The sequence below is a fragment of the Pezoporus occidentalis genome, unplaced genomic scaffold (genome assembly GCF_034315485.1).
Source record: "Pezoporus occidentalis ecotype Australia unplaced genomic scaffold, CSIRO_AGI_Poc_V1 ctg3, whole genome shotgun sequence".
Taxonomy (NCBI): Eukaryota; Metazoa; Chordata; class Aves; order Psittaciformes; family Psittacidae; genus Pezoporus; species Pezoporus occidentalis.
Genome location: NW_026914940.1, coordinates 17,307,240 through 17,333,918, shown reverse-complemented (window position 1 = coordinate 17,333,918; position 26,679 = coordinate 17,307,240). Strand labels below are relative to the sequence as shown.

Sequence of the window (26,679 nt, the reverse complement as noted above, 5' to 3'; positions counted from 1 at the left end):
GTTGGTAAGGGATATCCCTGTCTTTATCTCAACCCATGAAATTTTTCATCTTATTTCTCCCCATCTTACTGGGGAGGGGGAGTGAGAGAGTGGCTAGGTGGGTATCTATCTGGCAGCCAACCAAGGTCAGCCCACCCCACTTAGATACTTGCAACAATCACGGCATGAAGCGTGAATATCCACGTGGACTATGGATACAGGAGATCTACCTGAATGTGGGTCGGTTCCTTTGAACAGACAGACTGACTGCTCTGAATGGGACTTTGAGGGAGTCACCTACAAGTACTAAAACAGCTCTTTTCAAGGTCAGTCTAAATTTTTAAGCAAATCTAAACAGCTCATTCAACTACTAATTCAATATTAAAAAAAAAGGAAGTAATAGGTTGAACTTTATTAGGTTTTCAAAAAGCCTTGGAAAAGACCATTTAAACATGCTTTTCTAATATTTATTTTTGACACCTAGATAGAACATAGTGAGAACTTCAGCAGTATGCAGTAATTTCCCTATATGCGCTCACGTGCTTAAACACACACACACACTTTTCTGAAAAGCACAAGTCATTTTAAGACATCTAATGAAAAAATAGATTAGATTCCTACCTGTACCCTTTTAATAGAACCCTGGCTTTTGTGTTTTACCAAAACATGCTTGTCTCATTAGTGCACTGTTATGCAAATGTCCAGAATTCCCATTTCAGGGTGCTTCTGTCCCCCCTTGCAGTGTCATGCAACACTCTATGGCTTTGATCCTTGCAGCAGCAGACCCAGCTTGGTCTGAATGGTGAAGCAGCACACCCCCTGACACAGTGAAGGTATGCACATTCCTCACCAGCCAATGCCTAAGGGGCAGAAGCGAAGGAGGGATTGCTAAGGACTTTAACATGCTTTCCACAGGACTGCTGATACAGAATCCAGTGATCTCATTCTCACTACAAAAGGAGTGGCTAGGCCAGACAGCACCCTTGTAGGATCACGGGCTGGGAACTACTCCCAAGTGTAAGTGCTGTTTTGGGGTGGGCAGGCGAAGGATGAGATCCTGATCAGACCACTAACATAATGTGGCCCTAAGATGGCTAACTACCCATTAGTACCCAAGCTCTATAGCTTCTTAAAAATTATACATAGAGCGGCTTTATTTAAATGTTTAGCCATGAAGGACTAGTTATCAACATTCCTGTATAAAAAAATATCCCTGATGCAGGAAGACTGCATCCCATATACATGTTTTCCTATATACATCTACTCTTTTAGTCTTTATTCTGAAAGGGCATAAGCTAAGGTATGCATTAAAACAATTGTTCTAAAATGCAAGTGATGTACTTGAAAAGCTGCTGCTTGTTCAAAATCAGTTTTTCCTCAAAAGCAGGGATATTGCATTTCAGTTTTCAGGAATTTAAAGGGACAATGCAACCAACACTGATGCCTGATTATTGCAACAGTGTAAACCATAATACTGTTGGCTTGAATCCATTAATGAATTAATCTTTCTCAGAAGAGTGTCTATAAAGAAGGTTCTTAAAAGACCCCAAGGACATTATAGCACTGATGGTTTACCATTATGTGGTATAGCAAAGTTTTACTCAACCAGTTCTAAAAGCAGACATATGGAGTCCATTAAACCTCTCTCTTTTTTGTGGTGTAATTCTGAATGGATGTATTATGCTACTTATTTAAAATACGGGTTGTAACTTCCACCACCAATTAATAAGAGTTCTATGCATTGCATGCAATTTATAAGATGCACAAACTGTCATCAGCACCTAAAACTGAAACAATGTCAAGGACTGTATTCCAGCAAACTGTAACAAATAGAAGACTAATATGATGAGAGATGAATAACTTTGACACGAATTAAGTCAGGGGGACACAGTTTAGATGCTGTTAAAGTCAATGAAAAGGTGCTTCTCCCATTAATCTCCTGATATTTTGAACAGATTGTTTTTTAATGTATACATTGCTATCCTGTCACGCATGCATAACCATACACAACCACAATAGTCTCAAGTAAGGAACTTATATTTAATTCTATAAACAAATGTTTTAGAAAGAATCCCACACATGAAACTAATCAACTCAAATCTCCATTCCACAATAAAACTGCCTTCACTGTTCTTTCCTCTTGCTGCTACATTTTGTGCCGTTACACCAGCATCATCTTTTCCCACCTTTATTCATGTTCTTTTGGACTTCCTGATCAAAGCAGTTTGTCCTTAGTCTTACAAGTGGTTCCTGAATGCAGTGGAATTTGTTACAAACCTACAAAATCCCTTGCATATACCTTACTTCAAGGTCAGAGCTGCAATAAAAGATCCCAAGAGGCATGGACCAGGGGTACACACTCAAGGTTCAAAGGACTATCTTCTTGCAAAACATTCTACCCAAGTAGCAAACAGCAAGGAAGTAAAGCTTATGGGGTATTTAGAAAAATATAGGTGCACTGCTTTTGCACAAATACTTATGCATATATGGATTGTCACTTCACAGCAAAGACTTAATAATGAAAGAAAACAACACAGGAAAGCTCATTTATCTTTACTCATCCCTCTTTTGCTGGGAAATGCAGTTAAAATGCAGAAAACCTACCACGTTTAGTGAAGTTCAAGTAGTTAAGCAGAAAGATCTTCAAAGACACAAATATGAGTAAAGGAACTTCATTCTCTTACTGAAAACTTCAACTTTTCAAGTCCATATAACCACCACATTCATTTTAGCATAACAACATCTAGTACAAAAATAAATGTGAGCTTTTGCCACAAGTTCTAAGGGAGCCTGGGAGTCTACAAATACAATACATCACACTCATGCTGGCCATTAGAACTAAATAGAGTGAAGAAAATCAAAAGGAAGAAAGTGCCATTCACTTGAGACTTCTCACATGCCAGCCTTTAGCCTGTGAAGTGTTATACAGCCGTGAAGTTAAGGAAGTACAAGGTTCTTTGTTGAGTAGACCTGTGTCTTACTAAGCCCATCACAGGCTTGGTTCAGCTCAGGAGACCAAGAGGAGATGATCATGTCCTGGAAGATGTTGGAAGTTAATACTTGCCAGCACTGTTGTATATTACAAAGCTGAAGTTGGACTTAGGTGAATGCAAGGTTCCCAATTAAATGCTTTAATCAAGAATCTACTATCATCTGCAACTTCACAGTAACACTATCGCAGCTTTTTCATTCCTATTTTGGCCTCATGAGCTTAATTCCGAATGGAAAAGAGAAACATCATCTCTGTGTGAACCCAAAACAGGACTTTTCCTTTGAAAACTAGCTCTTACACTTATTTCCTTTCTGTAGTTATAAGTCCCTAAATAATTCAAACAGCAATCATATAACCAAAAATTAACAAGCAAATATAACACAGCAAATGTTCTCAGATGAGTCACTGGACTCTTCATATTCTTGATTTGTTGGCTTCTTTGCCAAGCAATCATCAGCTAATTACTGGACTAATTATAGCACACCAAAATCATTGCATCTGCTCAGACCTGGCTGTTATGGAAAGAAAAAAAAAAAAGATTTCTCATTTCATATTAGAGTTAAAATGAATGTGTACATAATGATAGTTTTCAAGTGATCTCATTACAGCTTTGCTTCAGCTATTCACCATTTTTCACATCAGTATGTTCTTTATGTTTTTGAGAGGGCTGCACAGCTGTATTATCTAGAACCACAACCCTACCATCAGGGTACTTTCCCAGGTCTTGTAATACATTTGAGCAGATACAGGTTCAATAGCTGTAGAATTCCAGCAGATCAGGTAACATTACAAAACCAGAAAATCTTTCTACAGAACACAGGGTGTATTTCTTTTTTCCCATTGCTTTTGCATCACAAACAGTGAACAAGAAGCAATGTCATATACTACTCCAAAAGGGTTTACTGGTCTTTTAACCAATATGATAGTCAACACAGTAGACCAGAGTTGCCCACTGTACAGTGCTTTGGGATTCACAATACACAGTTCATAGCAAGGGTCTCTGTATCCAGGAATGTTTCTGGAATGTCCTCCACTGCATCAGTGACCTGTTAAAATCATCACTGTATCCACACAGAAATGCTTCTCTCCCCACCGACAGTTGCTCTAATGGCAAAGTACTTGCCAAAGGGGGTCTGGCTTTTGTTCAAAGAAAACAATGCAACATGGACAACAGGCAGCTAAGCTGTAACAGCAGCTTCTTAAAGTAGCAGGAAAGAAAAATTAAGAAAACCAAACATTTTTTTCTGAAGGATCTCTTTTTAAGGAACTGTTAAGAAGAATGGCTACTTCTGTTAGAGATACAGGTACCACTGCTGGTAGATATTGTTTCCAATTATTTGTTATAACACAGCTGAGAGTGATTAGACGGTTTACATATGACTGCTAGTAGCCCAGTGCACATTATGTGGGCCATCAGGTCCTGCAGCCTAAACACAATTCTTGATTTAATGGATAAATGAATTTTGCTAAACCACTTCAAATACAGGAATGTTTTCTGAATCTGTGCACAGGCTGTTAGTCTGTTTCCATGAAGTCTCATTCCAAACAGATCAAAACACACTTCGTCAGACCCAATAAAAACTGCACCCCAAAATCCCATGCCAATGAATTCGGTACTGTTTTCTATGGCTGCTTGAAAGTTTCTACACTGATATTTTGTTTAGCTTTTTTTTTTTTTTTGCTTTTTATTAAGTGGCACTTTCTTTGAAAGTAGTCTGCTTTCCATGAAAAAGGGTTTTTCTCCCTATTTCTCTGCCTAACTTCTGCCACCAAGTTTCACCAACTACAGTGGTTCCTTTGCTTTTTTCCACATTAGCATCTCTGTGCTGTGGGAGCAATGATCTCAGTCCTAAAGGAAAGGCCTGAAACATAAGAAAAAGTAAGGCTATAAAATTGTTTTTCACTGCATCTTCTAATGCTCAGTTGCCAGTGCTGTGGAACTTGACCTGTTCTTACAAATGGCGTTATTGAAGAACTGAAATTTCTGCTATGCTGTCTTTAAGAAGGAAAAGGAAGTAATATTGCAGTACACTAATGCAATACCAGAATTTTGCAGCATTATTAGATAATTAATTAAGCATTAATTAGGTAGTCTCAAATGTGTCTTTGTTTATAAAGGGACTGTCCTTTCACTACACAAATGCATTTGAAGTCTGTCTAACTGGGAAGCCAACACACTAAAATATCTTCAGAACAAGCTCCATGGGGAAGATAGTTAAACTTTATAGAATACAAAACAACACATGCTGACTTTCAACACAAACACTCTATAGTACATGGTGGGTCCGTTTCTGGAATTACAAACCTCAAAAACATTTGAAATATCACAGATAGTGAAGGCCTTAATCAAGATTCTGGTCTTCACAAATTTCAAGCAGAAGTCTAATACCTTGACAGTCCAAGAGGAAAATACTTCATGGGAAAAATAAAACTGTATTCAAAGATTTCAAATTTCTTTTCCACATGCATACTCCCACAGATGAGCTACAGGTAAGATACACAGGCTGTTCGCTAGAGCATACTTTTCAGTTTGGAGGTCAATTTTACCCCACTGAGTAGCATCAACTAATTAATTGAACATATGGCCACTGAGAACATTATGATCATCAGTTCTAAGATTCTTGTAGTACATGCTGTGGCATCAATAGGAATTTATTCTTTCCCTCTTCTTAAGTGATCTGAGTAACTCTTAGATTACATTTGGGAAGAGAAACCAGTGCCAAATTAAAAAAAAAATAAATATGGTAAAATAGAAGAGCTTGGATTTACTGCTTCATTATCTCAATTATTAATATCATTATTCTTCCAAAAGTAAAAACTTAATCATTTGGATAATTGAGGAGTCTTTTTTTTCCATAAAACTTACTGAAGAACGCTTCATGTATTTTTTGTCTTGTTTCTGGATTCAATGAAAAGTACTGAGCTGAAGGTAATAAAGCCACTAGCCCTATCTATTTAAGCTATCTCCAGCAAGATGTGATAGACATCAAAGTATAATGTCAAACAGTTAAAATTTCTGAAGTCTTTTTGCTCTTAACCCCAAAATAAACCAACAGCAGATAAACCTTGTCAATAATTTGATAGTTACTTAGTAGATTCTGACTACCATGTTCTAGAATGCATATTATATATATCTGGTTGGCATGAAGAACATATTTACATCCTGTATTTTTCCAGCCCTATTCACTATATTGCAGGATTAATGGACCTAAAGTTCATGTCAGGAACCAAATTGTTCTAATAAAATATGAAGCATTTATCTACTAAGAGGCTGGAAATGGCACTGGTTGTTTATTGCAAACTCTGAAACAAAACCAACAAAGGAATACATTACTTAATTTCATCCATGCCCATAAGATTTTACATTCTAATACTATGCTGAGTAAATAAAACTCACAAGTCTAAAGGAAATCCTATTCTCTTATTTTTGTTGGGCATTAGGAGCAAGCTTGGCCCTCTACTGGAAACAGTCTATTTTCCAGCTCACCTCAACTACTTCTAAGGGACCTAAGCCCTCGTTATAATCTACATAAAATATATACTGGGCAAATAAGAAAAGGAACACACTCCTACTAGATCCCAGGAAAAGCACTGGATAAGAAAAGTTCATTCACAGACATATCCAACTGTCACAACATTTCCTTGGTACTGGTGAATGAATAACGATATTCTCATTCCACTCAGATCAATGAATTATGAATTATTCATTTCACAGGGACAGAATTCACCCTTTATCTTTGCCCTGAAAAACTCACAAAACAGTTTAAGTGAATAGAAGTACACTACTCTAAACTCCAGACATGAGGTTTTGACCATCATGGTGTTGGTTAAGGAGAAAGCTTCCAAGCAGCATGTGGGATAAAGGCACTAAAAACTGAAGATAAAGGATGCTAAGGAACAGGTCTTTCCGATTATAAACATCTGAACAAAAAAGGTTCGTAGCAGAATGAAAGCAGAAACAGACAACTAGATCACAAAATCATACAACGGTTTGTGCTGGAAGGGACCTTAGAGATCATCTACCTCCACTTTCCACTAGACCAGGTTGCTCAAAGACCTGTCCAACCTGGCCTTGAACACTATTAGGGATGGGGTAGCCACGACTTCTCTGGGCAACCTGTGCCAGTGCCTCAGCACCCTCATAGTGAAGAATTTCTTCCTAATATCTAACCTAAATCTCCCCTCTGTCAGTCTAAACCCATTCCCCTTTGTCCTGTCCCTTCATGACCTTGTAAAAAGTCCCTCTCCAGATTTCTTGTATGTACTGGAAGGCTGCCATCAGGCCTCCCCAAAGCCTTCTCTCCTCCAGGCTGAACCACCCCAACTCTCATTTTTCTACATACCACAGGTGCTCCAGCCCTCTGACCATCTTTGTAGCCTCCTCTGGACTCGCTCCAACAGATGCACCACCCTCTTCCGTTGGGGGCCTCAGAGCTGAATGCAGTACTGCAGGTGGGGTCTCACAAGAGCAGAGTTGAGGGACAGGATCACCTCCCTTGACCAGCTGGTCACGCTTCTTTTGATGCAGCCCAGCATATGATTGGCTTTCTGGGCTTCAAGCACACATTGAAGCCAGCCCATGTTGAGCTTCTCACCAACCAAAACCTCCAAGTCCTTCTCCTTGGGACTGCTCTCAATCCATTCTCCACCCAGCCTGTATTTGTGCTTGGCACTTGGCCCTCTTGAACTTCATGAGGTTCACACTGACCCACTCCTCTAGCCTGCAAGGTCCTTCTGGATGGCATCACTTCCCTCCAGCATGTCAACCACACCACATAGCTTCATGTCATCAGCAAACTTGCTGAGGGTGCACTCAGTACCACTGTCCATGTCGCTAACAAAGATGTTGAACAGTACAAACCCCTGAGGAACACCACTCAATGACCTCCCCTTGGACATCAAGCTGTTGACCATAATTCCAAGCACAGCTATCCAATCAATTTCTTACCCATCAAGTCGTCCATTTGTCAAATCCACGCCTCTCCAGTTCAGAGACAAGGATGCCAGTTTAGAGAAAAGGATGTCAGTTTAGAGACAAGGACAGTGTCAAATGCTTTGCACAAGACCAGGTAGATGACGTCACTTGCTTTTTTCTATCCACTGATGCTGTAACCCTCTTGTAGAAGGTCACCATATTTGACCTTTAGTGAAGCCATGTTGGTTGTCACCAATCGCCTCTGTATTTTCTATGTGCCTCAGCAGTTTCCAGGAGGATGTGCTCCATGATCTTGCCAGGTTCAGAGGTGAGACTGACTGGTGTGCAGTTCCCCAGGTCATCCTTTTTCTCTTTCTAATAATGGGGTTATTTTTCTCCTCTTCCAGCCAGTGGGAACTTCAGCAGACTATCACAGTTCTCTAACATGATAGATAGTGGCTTAGCCATTTCATCTGCCAGTTTCCTCAGGGCCCATGGATGCATCTCATCAGCTCCCATGGACTTGTGCACCTTCAGTTGCCTAGATGTTCTTGAACCTGATCTTCCCCTACAGCAGACAGCTCTTCAGTGTCCCAGTTCCTGCTTTTGCCCTCTGTGACTTAGGCATTCATTGGTGAAGATCAAGGCAAATAAGTCATGGAGTACCTCAGTCTTCATATCCAAGTAACCAGGTCTCCCGTTTCCTTCTGGAGAGGGACCATATTCCCCAGTAGCCCCTCCATGTTGGTGAGAAGAACATCCAGCATAGCACCTCTCCTCAGTGTCTCCTCTAGCACTTGGAGAAAGAACACATCAATGCATTCATACCTTCTCACCCTTCTCTCTTCTGCCTGTCCCTCCTGAAGAGCCTTTATCCTTCCATTCCAAGGCTCCAATTACAGTAGCCAGACACCACATCTCTGTGATGCCAATAAGATGATAGCCCTGCAGGCACACACACACATCTCTAATGCTTCTTGTTTACTACCCATACTACATGTGTTTAAGTTAGGCGCCTGATGAAGCCAATGCATTGGTTGGAGCATCAGGAATTCCTTTATGCTGCTCTTCAAGTGCTCCTCTGCTGACCCACAATCCCTCTCCAGGCTCTGGGCATCTCTTTCTGACACTGATATCAGACTGATAGGAGTGGGGTAGATTGAGATCCCCCTCCCCTGGCAACTTTCATTTAAAGCCCTCTTCACAAGCTTGGCATCCTGTTTGTGATGATGACAGTTGTCACCTTAGTAACTCCTTCAAATTTACATTATTGCTGCAAGACACGTGTTGTAGTGAAAAAAAACAGCAGTAATTTCTGCACACTACAGAGCAGTGATGCAGTAACACAGATTTTGCTGTCTCATCTCTGACAGACATGAGAATGCAGAAAACTTCCCCATCAAGTCTCTTAGATCACTGCCATGGATGTAATGTTCTGCATGCAGGTGTGTGCCCAGTCAATAAACTCAGAGGCAGGAAGCTTACTGATGTGCTTATTATCCTTCATAATAACTATACACATGCCTAGAGACCAACACACTAGGACCTCTTAAGCATGCAAGTCACTGATACAATTAAAATTGTGCTGTCGTAATGCAGAAGCAAAAGAAAGACAGTGACTTCTTAAGCTGTGAGTGCTCAAGACTTACAAGAAAAAGAGAGAGGAAAACCTACTTTGCAGACACAAATGCAGGAATCCATTATGGGGGGTGGTGGGGTAGAGGAATCTGGTTTTAAACATACTGACCAGCTCTACTGGTAAGAGAACCAGGCACCTTGGATTCAAATTTCATGCTCTCACCACAAAACCACAATCCCTGCAGAGCATTTAAGTAAAGCAGTAAAATGAAACATCAAACAGCAAATGCAAAGCTCTAGGATGTACTTGAATACTATCAAGAGCATTCAGCTAATCATATTCCTCCTTAGCTCAACATATGTAAACAAAAGAGAAATTATTACATCCAGTAGAATATCATAGGGATCTCTAAGTGGTTACTACATGGAGAGAGGAGATAGTGTTTCTGTTACAAACTAAGCATGAATGACAAAAATCAAGAAACAAATGAACACGGTAATGAGCAATGATGACAAACAAGTCAACTACGGTTGTGACCAAACAGAACGGTTGACGCTCAGTCACAATTTCATAAGTTAGCCGTGTGAGATGTAAATGCAAAAGAAGGATAACACCAAGTAGTTCCAACATTACATCATTTCAAAATAAGTCTCTTGAGAGACATGCTATTCCTCCATAGCATGGCATTTCATTGTGTGCTTTTTTCTCATATCTGCCAGGCTCAACTCTGGGTATTTTTAAGATTAATCAAGCCCAGAAAGACAAGTGCTAGGCTGAGCCTCACAAAGATATAGAATCAAGTACCGTTTTCTGTAGAAAGAGAAAATTTGTAATGAAAATTTCACATGGAAATTGATATACTGAGTAAAAGCATTGCTCACTCCAGCAGCAGCCAATAATGCTTTCAAGAAAGGTCCAAGAAACCTCTTTGTAATAAAGGCAAATTTATCTCCCCATTAAGAGTACTCTAAGTCTAAGATACTCAAGTCTAAACCTAGAAGCATGAGATGAAGCAGTTCCTCTGTGTCCTGGTTTTGGCTGGGATAGAGTCCATTTTTTTCCCTAGTAGCTGGTGCAGTGCTGTGTTTCAGCTTTAGTCTGAGAACAGTGCAGATAACACCAATGTTTTAGTTGTTGCTAAGCAATGCTTATTCCGATCAGGGACTTTTTCACAGTCTCACACTCTGCCAGTGAGGAGGGACACAAGAAGCCAGGAGAGAGCAGAGACAGGACACCTGACCCAAAGTAGCCAAAGGGGTATTCCATACCACAGCACATTACGCCCAGTATGTAAGGTGGGGAGAGTTACCCAGAAGGAACAGATTGCTGCCTGGAAGGGCCTGGGAATAGGTCAGCAGGTGGTGAGCAATCTTTTGCCTTGCGGAAGACCTCAGGACATTATAAGCCCACAGACTAGACTTCTACACCTGTAAGAGATATCTCTCACTTTGGAGAGGTGCATGGGGAAGTATCCTGAGCCCTCCAAAACTCAATCACAAACAGAAGAAAAAATTACTTTCAAAGATACCATCACAGTAGGCAGGTTAGTAAGGATATGAGACTGTTGGGTTTGCTAACCCTACACAATCAGAAAACAAAGACCATGGTGGAGGCAGTACCATTGCTACTAACCATTCCACTGACTCTTCTCCTGGATTTTGAAGTGTCAATGCATGCACTTTTTGAAGCTGTCCACATCTAAGGATATGAACTACACGTGTAGCTGTTTATCAGCTAGAGTACATACACTGAGCTCCCAGCAAGGATAAAAATAACAAGATGTAGATGAAAAAAAATGTTAAGACTTTGTTAATTAGCAAAAGCCAGCTGCAGCTAATAAGGAGAAGGAATGTTAAACTGGGATTTGATTATTTTTTTTCTTTTTAAAGAAAAAAACACCACTTTATTGCAGCTGAGACACAGAAGCCAAGTAAATCACTGGACTCTTTCACTGTACAACTGCTAGGAGAAAACTGTGCATGGAAAAACTACTGCAGCTGATCTGGTAGGAACACAAGCCCTAAATGGAGGTCTTCATTCAGGTCAAGCTTTGGCAAATTCTAATCCTTCTCAGGTGACATTACTTGAATTCGACCACATCCAGTTGATCTCTTCAAATATTTCCTTTCCTCTCCTCCTTAAGCCTTCCAGAGTGTGTGTTTAAGTAGCACAGACTAATGTTATTTTACCCAATGAGCCTCATATTACACGAGGCTCAATATGCAGTAGTTTCACTTGGTGGCTGCTTGGAAAGCTATTAAGAGAAAACAATATGAAACCAAGTCTGTCTTCAGATTCAGGTTTAACAGAGTCAAATTTCAACTCTTTTCCAAAAGCTGAAAAAAAACCTACACATTGATGCCATTGCTAATGTTACAATAACTGAAATAAAAGTCAGAAGTACCAAGACTTTTTCCAGGAGTCTGATGGAAAGAACTAAAAGTAATCTTAAAGAGTTCTCAATACAGCATTAGCAAAGTGAACTACAGCTCTTAAAAACTAGAGAAGTGCCTGACTTTGAAACTTTCTGTATGATCTGATAGTAATATTGAATGAGACAACGATGTACCAGAGCAAGCATCACTTCAGAAATATACACTATACCTGAGACAGACTGACACTGGCACCAGATTTACAGCAAAATGAGTGAGACCAGACTTGTATCCAGTATCTTAATCATTACATTCTCAAAGCACTCCTTGGTATTTGAAAATATTTGGAAATTAAAAAAAAAAAAAAAAAAAAGAAGAAAGAAAAAGAAATGGGGGAGCAAGCAACTCATATGATGCAAAATCAGTGCAATGCAAAACCCTATTTTTACAGTAACTTTAAATGGCTCAGATGACCCACATAAACATGATTTTTTGTCTCCCCTTTGATTTCACCTTTCATTTCCACTGTGCATCATCAGCAGTTTTTGCATGGAAGTATAAAGCAGAGAAGGGAAGTAAGAGGTGGAGCAGGTGCAAATTGCAAGACTTCTGCTAGACTGGGAGCCTTGTTGAAGGGAAGTGTCAGAGTTCTGGGCAGTCCTGTGTCACTGCTAAATACCAGAAAGCTTCTCTGGGTTGATCTCAGTACTCCAACAAATTTAAGGTGATGGCAACAGCACATGATTTGGCCACGTATTCCAAGGATTCCTAAAGGGAATGGAATCTCCATGTTTCCTCTCCGCAGCTGACTATTACTAAAAGCCAAGCAAGGCACAAGCTAGGCACCTGATACATTTCTAACCGCCTTTATAGTATGGCTGAGGTTGGAAGGGACCTCTGGAGGTCATTTGGTCAAATCACCCTGTTCAAGCACAGACACCTAGATGCAGTTGCCCAGGACCAAGTCTGGACAGCTTTTAAGTATCTCCAACGAGAGGGATTCTACAATCTCCATGGCAACCTGTGCCAATGCTTGGTCACCCTCAGTGTAAAAAAGTGTTTCCTGATGTTCAGAGGGAACCTCCTATGGTCCAGTCTATGGCCACCACTTCTTTTCCTGTCACTGCACACCACTGAAAAAAAGCCTGGCTTTGTCTTCTTTGCACCCTTTCTTCAGCTACATTGATGAGATCCCCCTTGAGCCTTCTCCATGCTGAACAGTCCCATCTTTCCACCTTCTCTGACAGGAGAGATGCTCTAGTCCCTCAGTTATCTGTTTGACCCTTTGCTGAACTCTCCCCAGTATGTCCATGTGCCTGTGGAGCCCAGAGATGGACACATTACTCCAGGTGTGGCCTCCCCAGTGATGGCTACAGGGGAAGTATCACCTGCTGGCAACACTCCTCCTAATGCAACCCACCATTAGCCTTCACCGCAGCAAGGGCACATTGCTGGCTCATGTTCAACATAGCAACACCATGACTCTCAGGGCCCTTCCCAGATGAGTGGTCCCCAGCAGACACTGATGCATGGGGTTGTTCTCTTCATGGGTGCAGGACTTTGCACTTCTTTTTGAACTTCATGAGGCTCCTTTCAATTTCTTCAGCTTGTTGAGGTCCTCCTGCATGGGGTGGGGGGTACTTTCCAGAATACTGCTGGCACAAGATGCAAATAACAAGCCATTTTTAGCAGGACAACATCCTCCTCTTCCTGTAGCCAAAGTAGAGCAAAACTAGATTCTCTTTGACACAGTATAGAAATGTCGGTATTGGGTTACAGAGATTATGCAAAAGAGAGAGCATGTGCAGCACAAATACAGGAGCAGTTAAACTGTTGGCTTCCTTGCTGACAGAGATACAGATGAGGCTGAAGTCTGCTATCTGAAATGAAGGAAATACCCTTTTTGTGTGTGTGCTAGCACATGCCCTCAACACAGAGGTGATACATAACCCAGTTAACATGGACAACTGAGAAAACTGGAGATCAAATACCCAGCTTTATCCCAAACTCTTAATCACCAGATTATTCTGTACCTCCTCTTCCTCTTCTACCCTGAGACTGTTTTGCTCACCTGAAATCTTCAAAAGTATTTTTACAACTACACATCTGTAAGCAGTAGAGATACATACTGTGTAGCACTAGGTGGCCTGCAGGCTCTGTTCACCTAAGCGTCTGAAGAAGATTCCACTTCTCAGTTTCACAGCACACATACTGCATTGAAGCAGTTCTTAGTTTGGAGTTTCTACAACAATCTATATAAAAAAAAAACTCACAAACATAACACTGTAAACTTGAATCAAAGTTTGCTTTATAGAAAAATATTGTTACTTCAAACACTACAAAGATGCTGGGGATATTTCTCATTTTACTTCCAAACTACAATTGCAAGTGTTTCCTAAAACTAAATTCTCCCCTCTCCCCTCCAAAAAAAAACCTCCAAACAACTCTGAAGGCCAAAGACAAAAGATCAAGTTCAGCAAAATCTAGGACTGAATAAAAGTTATAGTAAGCACTTGTAATTCTGCAGTTTCACTAGCTAAAGTGCAGCCGCTGAACTCCAGTATACTGCAGTAGTGCTGTGAGAAACACAGCTGGTGCTTTGAGGCAGGTGCTTTGGCTTCCATTTCAATTACATGCTTCCATTATTAACTCCCATACAGCCATAATACTAATATTTGACGCTGAAATTTCACACACACCACTTAGCATTTACACAAAAAGAAGGATTTATTCTCTACTACCATTGCCATTGGCACACATAGGTATTAAGCAAAAGTTTTGCATGTGGAAAGACTAGTAATGCAAGCAATCCCTTTGACTTCTTGAAGGTACCCTCTCACCAGGAGGGCAGACTTCCCTGCACTGAACCCTGACAGGTAGACAACACCACAAAACAGGTGATCAGCCCATGTGCAATGAATATTTACAGAACATCATAAATTCACCAAAGACTCATACAGGCCAGGTATATTTTTGATGGCTCAAGCAAGGACTATATGTTGAAGAAATGCTCTGTCATCAGCTGTAGCTACAGCAGTAGACCACAACAGCAAAGGCACAAAACTGCCCTACTCCAAAATGTGCTTTCCCTCTGATGTTCCTCAGAAAAACAGCTTTCCTCACAAGTGACCATTCAACAAAGCAGAGGAGAGAAGACTGACCATTTTGGAGAGGAGAGGACACTAAATTTAGAAGTAAAACCACCTCCTGAGAATGCTCCTAATGAAAGTATTAAAGCATATAATTCAATGAGGACGAAGTGTTCTTTCGGTTTAGGTCCCTTGCAAGAGTGAAGCATCGCATATTTGTATTTTGCAATATTTAGCAATAGGTCTGAGCAAGCTAAAAACAAGTAGCTGCTGTGGTCTTGTGTTGTGAACACAACCTAACACACCTTGGGTGCACTGCAGTGATCCTGTCAAGACACAATTACCCTTGCAGAGTCAAAAATTAATCCATGTCATAATGTCCTAATCATAGCATCAGCTAGGTTGGAAAAGACCTTTAAGATCATTAAGTCCAACCATTACCCCAGGACTGCCAAGTCCACCACTAAACTGTGTCACTGAGGGCCTCATCCACACTGTAATCCTTGAAAATCAACCAGCTTTCTCAGATGCCTCTTCTCTCCAGAGCTGTAACCCATGGGATTCTTAGATTCTTAAGGCAGATCCCTAAACAAAGTCTTTTCTGAAGAGTGAGGTGCTTTTTACATTCCGGCTTCCTCTCAGGAAGTTGCATCAGGCTGTCCTCTCTTCTGGACTTCACTTTGACAGTGATGGCTGATGATGCAAGTTAATTTTATCCAGAAATAAAATATATAAGACTTACTCTCTCACCCCTTGATGGGCTTCATCATGTTATTGGCACACACTGTGTAAAGTGAGGCCTAAACCAGCCATGAACCAGCTATAATGAAAGGCCAAAGAACATTTCTGATAGTGGAGGGTAATCTGGGACAGATTCTGCTCTGGCAAACTTAAAAGTTAATTCAGTCTGGATTCTTAAGTACCACCTCAATATAGATAAAGTGAAAGATGATGAAGCTTTAATTCCCATTCTAAAGAGCTGTAGCTACACGCTTGAAGTGGAATCTCTTGGGAAGCTGGTAGGTTTAAAATCAAAACGTATCATACCCACTTCAATTTTTTTAATTGAGTAATCCAAGAAAGCAAGAGCAAATCACTAACACCCATCTTTGCCAAGCACAGTTGCCGTTCCAGTGGTTCCCAAGTTGCCCAAAAAGTTTCAGTGTGGATGCACTGGGTGTTGTCAGCACTGCTATACATGTGCAGATTAACCTGTGCATGCACAACAGCCATCTGTCTGATATGGCTTGATGTGGCTAGTTTGGGGGCTTTTTGGTATTTCAAAGGTGGCAACCATACAGCTGAAGAGACCATACATCAGTGCAGAGTATTTGTGTGTAACATATTTCAGCCAGCATTTCAACCTGAAAAAGAAAGTAATATCTCTTCAGAAAGCTTGTATTTTGTTGCACCATTGTAACGCCCTAACAGAAATACTGCTGTCCCTTTGCAGTGTAAAGCAGTACAAGTTTCTCCCAATATATAAGAAGGCACAAACATTGTCTTCATTGCTGCACATGGTCTACTTGGGAGTTAGTGTTCATGCAACTGCCCACTGATTAAAAAAGCACCAATTTAGGCTGTACCTAAAAGCCAACATCACAAACACCATTTATCTTTTAGGCCCCTTCCTCTGCCTCACTACATTTATGTTTGGGTCTGGTTTTCATCAAGATGGAGAAAATCTTGACAATTCTCAAAAAAAAGGCAAAAGTTCTGTGAGGTAAATTTGAGACTCATACTCCCTAAACCATATGCTCTGGATTATTTTCAGATTTACATTTTTTAAATCCTAGAGAGCAAAAACTTTTTTTTTTTTTTAAACAGAGAATCATACTAGAAGGATTTTCATAATGTTCTGGATCTATGTTAACTATTCCTGAGATTTGCTGTTACCCTCTTCAAATAACATTCATAATTCAATTAGAAGTGTTTATTTTGAAACGTAATTACAGAGCAGCATGCCTCTTCTAAATATTACCTGTAATTACTTACACTTCCCTTGTTACAGTCATGGAAACATCCCATAAAAACAAAACAAAAGAAAGGAATGAAAGCAGATAGCATAAATTCCATTCCCTCATACAAGGACAAAGTCTTACAGATACATCAAGCACTTGGCTCTACTGAAATTTGCATTTCAAAAGGAAATACATAACTGCTTAATTACTGGATGCCAAGATTTGCAAACTGCCTGCTATCAAAAGATATTTCTCCTATTACAATGAAACAAAGAGCATGAACATTTTTTTGCACTGCTCACCAGATCTTAACAGGTGGCATCTTGAAAACCTCCCCTTGATCACACAATCGAGGTACCTCAAACACTAGTTGTTTTTCTGCTTTCCCTGAAAGAATAAAGAAAATAGTCTCTTTCTGCCCCCACGCTACAATTTTAATCCTTTTTTTTTTAAGTCTGTTTGCTCTTCACAGTTTGTACATTCAATTCCATAAACAAGAAGGTCAGAAAATTTAATCACCAATCTTCTGCACGCTACTACCTAAAAACGAATTTTAAGTGACAAGTTTGCATTTAAGCAATAAGCAGTTGCATCAAAATAGAATAAGATTAAAGCAAAGCTATATAAATTCATTGGAGCGTTGCATTCAAGAGTATTTAGGTACAAACACAAGGATGAGACAGGGTGACTTGCATACATTCAGAAAATGCTAGCACCTGATCCATGATCCACAGTTTAATAGATAAAGATCAGAGATGTGCTAACCAGGGTGCTCAAATGGAGCAATGCCAAAGTAAAGACATACAGTTATGGTCTTAAAACCTTGCAGTCTCAGAGGATTATATACAAAGGAAAGTATTCTGATATGCCACCATTTTAGGTGAGTTACAGTTGTCATCTCCAGCCCATGCTCAGAACATCGATTTTCACATCAATTAAGTATTTTGAAATAGGATTATGTACAAACACCAACTCCATGGAGTTTCTCCTCCTGCCACCTCAATGCAGAAACTGCACTGCAAGGGTGACATCAGAGTGTCTGACAGACTCATTCTTTCACTCTTCCTTCTCCTGTGTTTGACATCGTGTTACACAATTTTCTGCTTTTGGGGGCACAAACCAGAAGGGCAATCCCTTTTGACTTAATTTCTCCTCAGAGTTTTGAAAAGGCATTAGTGGAGATGAACAGGACAGTGCATCTCATGTTAAACCCTTTGAGAGCTGGAAGAACCAGAGAATGAAGTGATGCAGACAGGTTTCAAGACAGGTTTACAAGCTACACTATTGACCACAAATACACACACTTCAACAAGTGTAATGGTAAATCCTGGTCAGCAAGTGGCCTTTATGTATGGAGCTAGCTGGATAAATCCATCATGTAGACAGGAGAAACAGCTGTATGACCCAAACTCTTCATCTCCCTGACAGAGCTCAGAGACAAGATCCCCTTGATACTTCACTTCCCAAGATGTTTTAGTTAGAATCCAGATATCAAGAAGTCGTACTAAAAGTCTATCCCATGCTCTACACCTAAAATTACTTGGGAATAGGCTTTAAACTCAACACAACTGTCCCAAAAAGTGACAAGACTTACTCTGCATGCACCAAGTGGCTTTGCAGCATGTGACTGATGCTTTCCAAAGCACTGCATCTGCTAAACGAGTACTACAATGAGTATGAAAAACATGGCAGCACCTAATTTTGGTGTCTAAAGCAGCCCATGTTGAAAGGATTAAGCTGTTACATTTGTGCATTATCAACAGCCAATATATATGAAGTCATTCTTTTCACCAAGAATAGGATTAGCAAACACTTGGAGCCTAGGCAAACACAGAAAGTTCTCCAACTGTGACCAAACAAAACTTTAAGGTGAAAAGAAAAAGAGAAGGCACGTCTGAGGAATCTAATTTAGTCCTTACAAAAATACCTGAAACTAAATGAATCTCTAATACAAGAGAAAGTATCACTTTCAGGGACCTTATCTGTTAAACAACTGCACCAACACACAATTTTAATGTAAGTGATAAGATTGGATGTGGTGATTCCCTTCTCATTTGGGGCTCATTTCAGCTTATTACAGGGGCTAACAGTAAAGTGTAGTTCAGATGTACACATCTTCAATTACAGATAGAGGTAGTCAAGTCATCTTATGCTTACTAATTTTGGGGTATGCTTTATCTTATCAAAAGCAAGCACCTACTGTAGGATGAGTTAAAATGTACCACCAGCTCCATGGACTGTACCAACTAGCACTATATCAATTACTAAAGAAAACATAGATTCATACAGCAAATAACTACACAAATGCCACCCCTGGAGTTTATAATCAAGGATTCATTTTTGCAAAGGGATTTTATGGTCAGTTGTATGCTTCAGAGTTTGATGTAAAGCACTGGGAGAAAAGTTTGCAGCCTGTGATGGTCTGCAGGTTTAACTAGACAGTCCCCTCTACTGTATGGTTAGCTAAGGGTTTTGGGTATTGAAAAATAGCTAAGTGATCAGAAATGAAATGCAGACCTCCATGGGATAGTCAGGCTCTTGGCAGAAATAGCAAGAGAAATTAAAAAAAAACCAACCAAATACAGCTTGCAGAAAGACCGTTGTTTATGCCTTGAGTTTTGATAATCAACACCTCTTCCACTTTTCAGCTTTTAAATAACATCACATTTTTCATTAAAAGCAGCTTATCCAAACACTACCATGCAAACAGACTTTGTCATAGTAATTATGCTGTATGCTGGCCTGTGTATTGTAAATGACACATTTAAGTAAGAAATTGCATTCTTGCTGTTAGCATCTTAGCTTCCCTATATTAGAGTACAAACTCACTTTTGGTATTTGTCATGCATTTTGAGCTGCTCTAGTAACGGATTTCAGCCAAATTCTTCATCACAATGTAAATCACGCTGCAGTTTTTAAAACAAAAAGCACATAAGTATGTGGCAGGGGGGGTGGAATTAGATGATCTTAAGGTCCTTTCTAACACAAACCATTCTATGATTCCATAAGCATAGACTTCAAGGCCTACAGCCATTGAGTCCAGCATCTTGACCCTAAGTGGCCCAGAATGGAGGCTATGGGGATGGATTCAGGCGAGGGAAAGCATACACACAGCAACACTGTGCCAGCACACACTCCCAACTTTTAGTTTCCACTATAACAGGCCTCCTTGAGACATCTGTCAGGTGTATACAAGTTGTTCCAGGGTATCCTGCCTGACCTCCTCTTGCTCAAGATCAAATACATGCCAAGCCCAGGCTCCCTTTAAATATCACAAGCAGCACTAGAAATGTACTTCAGGAAACTGAACCAAACCCCTAAACTTAGGTGTCTGATTTCATGGCGAGTCATCTGCTCTTGGTATTTTGATCATCTCATCTACAAAACTTCACAATCCACTTCAGCATCAACTATCCTCAGTAACTCTGCACCATTACCTAGTTTGGTACTCAGTCACTGACAGAGAAGTTCTGATTTCTGCCGGTATTTTAATGTAAGGAACTTTCTCAGACTTAACAGATCATAGGCTGTAGCCAAAAAGTTTAAAAGCTTTTACTTTTCAGTGGTTACAGTGTTACCATATTCTTGCTGCTGTAGTAATGATATGTATATAAAGAATGCTTAATAACTAACTATCCTAAGTAGTAAGGGGCTGAGGTACAGAAGCTACCCTCCAAAGCTTTACAACTAATCACAAGTGCCTGGAAATTGCTCCAGGAAGTGTTAGCATGTCTCAGCTCTTTTACAAATTCTGCTAAAAGTATTTAACGTAACACCTGAGAAAAACAGATATCTCAAAGTACAGCTTCCTCCTTTTAAGGCTTAACCCACAGACAAAAAGTTAACTGTCCTCCAAATGTAAAACATGTTTCAAGTTCAAAGGGAAAAAGATAGAATAGGTAAAATATTTGGACACTGTTGGACAATTCAAAGATATTCTTTGTCATATATTAGGTTTGGGATTTTTGAGATCGCAAATTACTCTTTTGGAGGTAGTACAGTCCCTATAAAAGCAGATGTAATGTTTACTTCAGTTGAGTACTTCCAACATAGATTCCTTTTTCCTAGTGCTCAAATCATCAGTATTTCCAAAAGCCTGACTGCACAATCCAGCTGAGACAGTTTCCAAGATTCTTACCATCTCATAAGTATCTAGTCAGGAAAGGTAAATCAGTCCCCAACATCTGAACAGGGTTTTTCTGTAGCTGAAAAATCCATGTAACAGCCTATATATAATTATAATATTAATAACTTGTTTGTGGTCAAGATTCCCATCTTACATAAAGGTGATACAGATTTCATCTACATAATTTTGATTCCAGCTACCATGTTCCTCCATACATGTATATACTGCTATGAGTGCCATACACAGAGCTATAGTGAGCTCCAAAAAAACACCTGGGTAAATCTTCTTCACGCATTCCTGCTATTTCCACCTGTGGATATTTTGCCATGGCCACTGTCACATACTATTCACCCATTGCCACAGATAGTACCCCTTTCTTTAAGTACATCTAATACTGAGTGAGAGCATAAAATCACAGAATAGCATCCAGGAGACAAGTACGCACCTTAACCCTTATGACACTCCTTGAACATGAGCTAAACAGAAAGACAAGTATTCAACACCCATAGTTTTTCTTTGAGTTCTTGGATATAGGTAACTTCCAATTTCCTAGGGCTAATGTGTCCCATTCACATCACTCATTATTCCAGAGCTGGTTTCACCAACTCCAAAGGGCCTCACTGGAGGTACTACAATTGAATCTTCCCATCAGTGCAGGCACTGCTGTCACATTGACTTTTTTTCTGCCCAGGGAATTCTGTTAACCTCTAGATTTTGACAGCTATTTACAGTGAACCCTATGTACTTTTCCATGTTGTACTGACTGCTAAATATAAATCTGAAGGAAATTTTAGTTGAAATGAAAAAGTGAGTAGGTATCCACAAGAAATTAAAAAATAAAGTTGTACAATTAGACAAGAAAGAGAAAGGAAGTGCTTTGATATCAGGTGTGAGATTACACCACTGACCTTCAAGCTATGTAAGTAACCCTTAGATCCATTTTAGAATAGGTTCTGCATGAAAAGCAAATAATCATAATTACCTCCTCAGGACAGAGACTTGCAGAGAGAGAATTTGATGGCATGTTTCAACGGAATCAAGGTTCTGAGCCAGCTAGGCACAGAAATATTCTAATGAGTTGCAAAAGTAACTAAAAGCAGCAGTGGAGTTAGAATCTGTTGATTATAATGCATTTAGCAAATAATGTTTAATGAAATAACACTGACTAACAAAACACAAATCAATGCCAGGTAGAAACCACACTCTAAACCTCAATTTTTCATTCTGCTTCTACTGCAAAGTTGCATGCCTTGGTTTGGGAAAGGGTTGAAGATGACTGGGAACACCGCCTCGCATTTACTGAATTCTTGTTCACTAGAATAGCCTACATCAGATACAAATCCACTCAAACTCCAATATAGGCGTACATACTTGAAGCTTACTGTACATTTAGCTGCTTGAAGAAGTCAGCTACACATGGTAGTTGCCCACAATTCCACTGAATGCAATTGATTTCTACCTCACAGGAGACCTGATCTATGCCAAAAATTTTATTTCATTAAGAAAATGATATTATGGAGCATCTGAGATCATGTAACAGACAAAAACAGAATGCCAGAGCAATTTTAACTGCCAGTACCCCACAGTGAATGCCTGATTATTTGCAGATGGGATATGGAAAAATTGTGAAATTATTGGAATTTTTGGGTCCTGTACGAAAGCATTACTTCAGACTGCATGTGTCATAGCAAATGTCTATTATAATTTGAATACATTCTTAGGATTTGCTTTCAGTACTCAGAACTGGCTATGCTTACTTCTTTAGACTTATTAGCTGAAAAAGACTGCATTCTTCAAAGCGCAAAACAGAAACCTTAGGTGACAGCATAAAACAGCACCAGTAAGTCAACTGTCAATACTGATGGTATTTACCCAATAACTAAACTAAAACCTAATTTAAATCAATCTCTTTTGGAAAAGCCAACTGTTCAACAAGCGCAACAATCGGTCTAAGATCAATCAGCGAACATGAGATCAATTAAAACCAGCTTAAGTTTTTGTAGGAGGACAATTCACACAACTCGAGTTGGATGTCTATTCATTTCAGTACTCCCACAATGCAATCCTTAAGCTCTGTTGTAAAGCAGAAATACCACTATCACCCTCCACAGTCTAGCCAGCACTCTAAGTAGTTCCACATTTAATTAAAGACACAGTACACCCTTTGTTAGCACAGATAGTTTGGTCACTTTAAAGGACTGCTAGAGTTCTAGCCACACACAAAAAAATTAAATTCCGGAAACCATCTGTTGAAAAAACACCAAAATTAAACTGCTTCACAATTTTATTTGTATGTACTCTGAAGGGTGACATCTGTATAAAAGTGCAGACTACTGCCCTTTCACACTTTCAGTGCTATATGTACTGGCTTAACACAGGAGATATTAGCTCCTTCCCCTTCCAAATAACTTCACCAAAAGTCCAGTTCTTTCAGAAATACAAATGTCTCAGCAGCTGAGACACCTGATAACCTCAGCTAACTTTAGAAATGGGAAGACATGGCTGAGAAAATAATAGGAAAGGGGTTAGCGAAATATTTGTATTATAAAAATATTTATACTGAACGTGTAAACCCAAAAACAGGAAGGGGAAAAAAAAGTTAAGAGAAAATTAAAAAAAGGAAAGAAGCAGAAAAGCCCATCAGACAGCCCTGACAGCTGGGAGAGCTGCAGTAACCTTTCCGTCCACATGGGTGCTGTACTGGCACATCTCACCGCTCCGACTCCTGAACTCCAGTAATCCCGACACCAGCACTTAAGGAAAAACAGATTAAACTCTAACGCACCGTTTCTCTTTTTAACTCAGAAGGATCTGCCTGCTTTAGCCAAAATTGGCGGCACAGGCACCCCTTGCCGCTGGGAGAGGCGCGGTTCGCTCCGCCTTAAAGGCAATCCCGAGCTGAGCCGCCGAGAACCGCGGGAGCGGCGGGGACGGGACCGGGACCGGGCGGACAGGGGAGAGCCCGCCTTCCTGCCTCGGAACACGGTCACCCCAAGGATGCTGCACGGGATGCTCTTCAAAGTTCGCCGCATGGGGACACAAGCCTGAGCGGCGCGGGCGAACAGCGAACCTCGGACCACCGTGAGCTACGACTGCGGGACCGGCCGCTTCCACGGCTCACGGCAGCAGAGGGGCCGGCAGCTCCATTCCCGCGGCGGGCAGCTCCCGGAGAGGCCCCGGCTCGGCCGGCCCCGCGGGGAGAAGGACGACACGTCCTAAGGAACTGGAGTGGCGGGGAACTGCACTCACCGCTCGACGGCCCCGGCAGCGCGTCGCGGAGCAGACTTCCCATCGAGAAAGGGGCCACGCCGCTCTGCCCGCTCCGGCCTCCCAGCGAGAGAGCGGGAACCAGCCCCGCGGAAGGGTCCCCACGCCCGTACAGCCCCGCGACCCCTCTCGCCGTGCCTGCGCGGAGCGGACACAGCTCACCTGCCGGTGCTGCCCCGGCGCGGAAGGAGGGGACGGGCACACGCAGTCCTGGTGCCCCGCTGGCACCACTGACCCGGGCGGGCGACCCGGGAGAGCGGCGGCGCTACTCACCTCTCTTGCTGCGTCTCCAGCGGCCGGCTTGGCAGTGGCCGTAATCCATACAGTTCAGTATGATCAGGGCAAAGGAGAAGAGGCGAAACTGCATCCTGGGCTGAGGGGTGGGCAGCCTGCTCCGGCGGCAGCGAGGGGCGGCGGGGGGCGACTGCGTACGGGACTACGAGCGGCTGCCAGCCGCGGGGACCGGCAGGAGCTCACACGGCTCTCGCCGTACTTCTCAGGCGCTGCAAACTCGCTGCAGCTTCCAGCATCTCCCGTGCGCCGCAGGGAGGGAGAAGGGGAAAGAGCCTGGCTCCGGCTCTCCCGGTCCGCCCCCTGCTCCGGCTCTCCCCGAGAAACAAAACGAGAGGCAGCACTGCCGCGGGGCGCGCACAGACCGCGGGGCGCAGCTATCCGCAGCTCGGCGGCCAGCGGTGCCGCTCGGCCCGGGCTGTCAGCCGCGGCACAGCGCTATTTATCGCGGCGCAGGGCGCACCCCGCCCACACGCGCTCAGGTCGCGGGCACGGCGGGGCGCAGCCGCTCCCCCCCACCCGACCTTCGGCGTCACGGCCCCGCCGCCGGGCCCGGACACCGGCTCCGCGCCACGGGGCAGCCCCCCGCGGGCTCGGCGGGGCGGGCGGCGGCCGCATGCAGGCGGTGTCCGCGCCGGTTCCTCCCCCCCCGGGCTCCAGCTCCTCCGGGGCCGCGGTCCATTGGTAGCGCTGCCGCCGCCGGGGGACCACCCTCCCTGCCCGGCCCTAGCGCCGCCCGCCGCCGCCGCGCCCGCGACCCTGCCTCCGCCGGGCCCTAACGCCCGCCCGCCCCGAGCCCCCCACCCCGGCAGCTGCTGAGGCTTTCGCCTCCTTCGGCGCGCTTCTCCCGCTCCAGCAAAGCCTCCTCGCCGCTTCCCTGCACTGCTCATAGCCTCGGGAAAGCTGATCCTCAGCGCTGCTCTCCCACTTTTTTATTCCTTTTTTATTATTTTATTTTTCTTCTCGCAGTGTTTGGTAATTAACTCTGTTTCCTTCTTTCATCCCTGGCTTTAAGACCTTTATCCATTTATTTTCCCCTCCTTTTCTTCTGGCTTCTTAAAATATGAGCTCGCACTTTCCAAATAAAGTGCCATTTTCATTGTCCTGGGAACATGGCTCTTGACTTCCTGAAGTACAACTTTTTTTTTTTTTTTTTAGCTGTTTCTAGCCACATCTCTACTTGGCAAAGGTACTGTGGAGCTGGTAAAGCAGGAGCCCCAATAATGCACATGAGAGAGGATGAAACAAGTGACCATCCAAGAGGTTCCAGGTGAACTTAGCTCTGATGAAGGAGGGCCTGTTAATTCTCATAGCATCTATTACACTGACCCCACAGAGCTATCTGATTTCTCTGCTCATAGCCTGTACCCCAGCACTGCAGGTATCAACAAACCATGGCTTCTTGTTTGTGGTGCTGGACATAATGAGCCCCAGAAGACCTAGGACACCACAGAGAAGGTGTGGAAGCTGGGGAGGCAGCTTGGGTCTGACAGAGCTGGCAGGTCTCATAAACCCAGCTGGATCCAGACTGGCTCTGAGCTTGGTGTTTCTGCTCCTTTACACCCACCGACAATTCTGGTTGTGGGCATGTGGTGCCAAAGTACCTGAGCTGCCTCAGGATAGAGCCAGGTAGGTTCTCACCAGAGCAGATGTATGCTTTCCAGACCAGAGCTGACTCTAAAAGGAGCGTAACTGTGTTCACATGGCACTGTGCCTGAGCTAATAAATCATGTTAGACCCCAGCTGGCTTTGCGTCCGTGGCCCAGACAATTTAACCACGATAAATGGTGTTTACCATCCCATCCTGAGACCCCAGAAATTTTGACTGTATTTATTAGTATAATATCCCTCGGAAGCACAGAAGCATCAGTACCCTCAGTTTCCAGACAGAAGACTGAGTTACAAAGAAGCTAAATAACTCCCTTGAAATCAAAAAGGATGTATGAGACAGCATCAAAACTTAGTCCTGAGTTTCCCAATTTCTCAGACACTGCTATAAATAACCCCTTGGCTGCCCTGTTTTACACTTACTTACTGTACAATAGCAGTGATGTACAGGTTTAATCGCTTGTATGAAATGTAAACGTTTTGTAAAGTCACATTACAGC

The 26,679-nt window shown here is 42.1% G+C and overlaps 1 protein-coding gene across 2 annotated transcripts in view; it reads right to left on the bottom strand.

Annotated features, from left to right (window-relative positions):
- RSPO2 (R-spondin 2) overlaps window positions 1-25,109 on the bottom strand; it is a 107,855-nt gene extending 82,746 nt beyond the window's left edge. Inside the window, exon 1 of one of the 2 annotated variants that reach the window (XM_062627176.1) lies at window positions 24,554-25,109. In XM_062627176.1, coding sequence (XP_062483160.1) covers window positions 24,554-24,647 — 94 coding nt within the window. In that variant the 5' untranslated portion in view covers window positions 24,648-25,109. The remainder of the gene's footprint in view (window positions 1-24,553) is intronic. The other variant, XM_062627175.1, reaches the window with a different exon arrangement.
- Window positions 25,110-26,679: the final 1,570 nt, after the last annotated feature.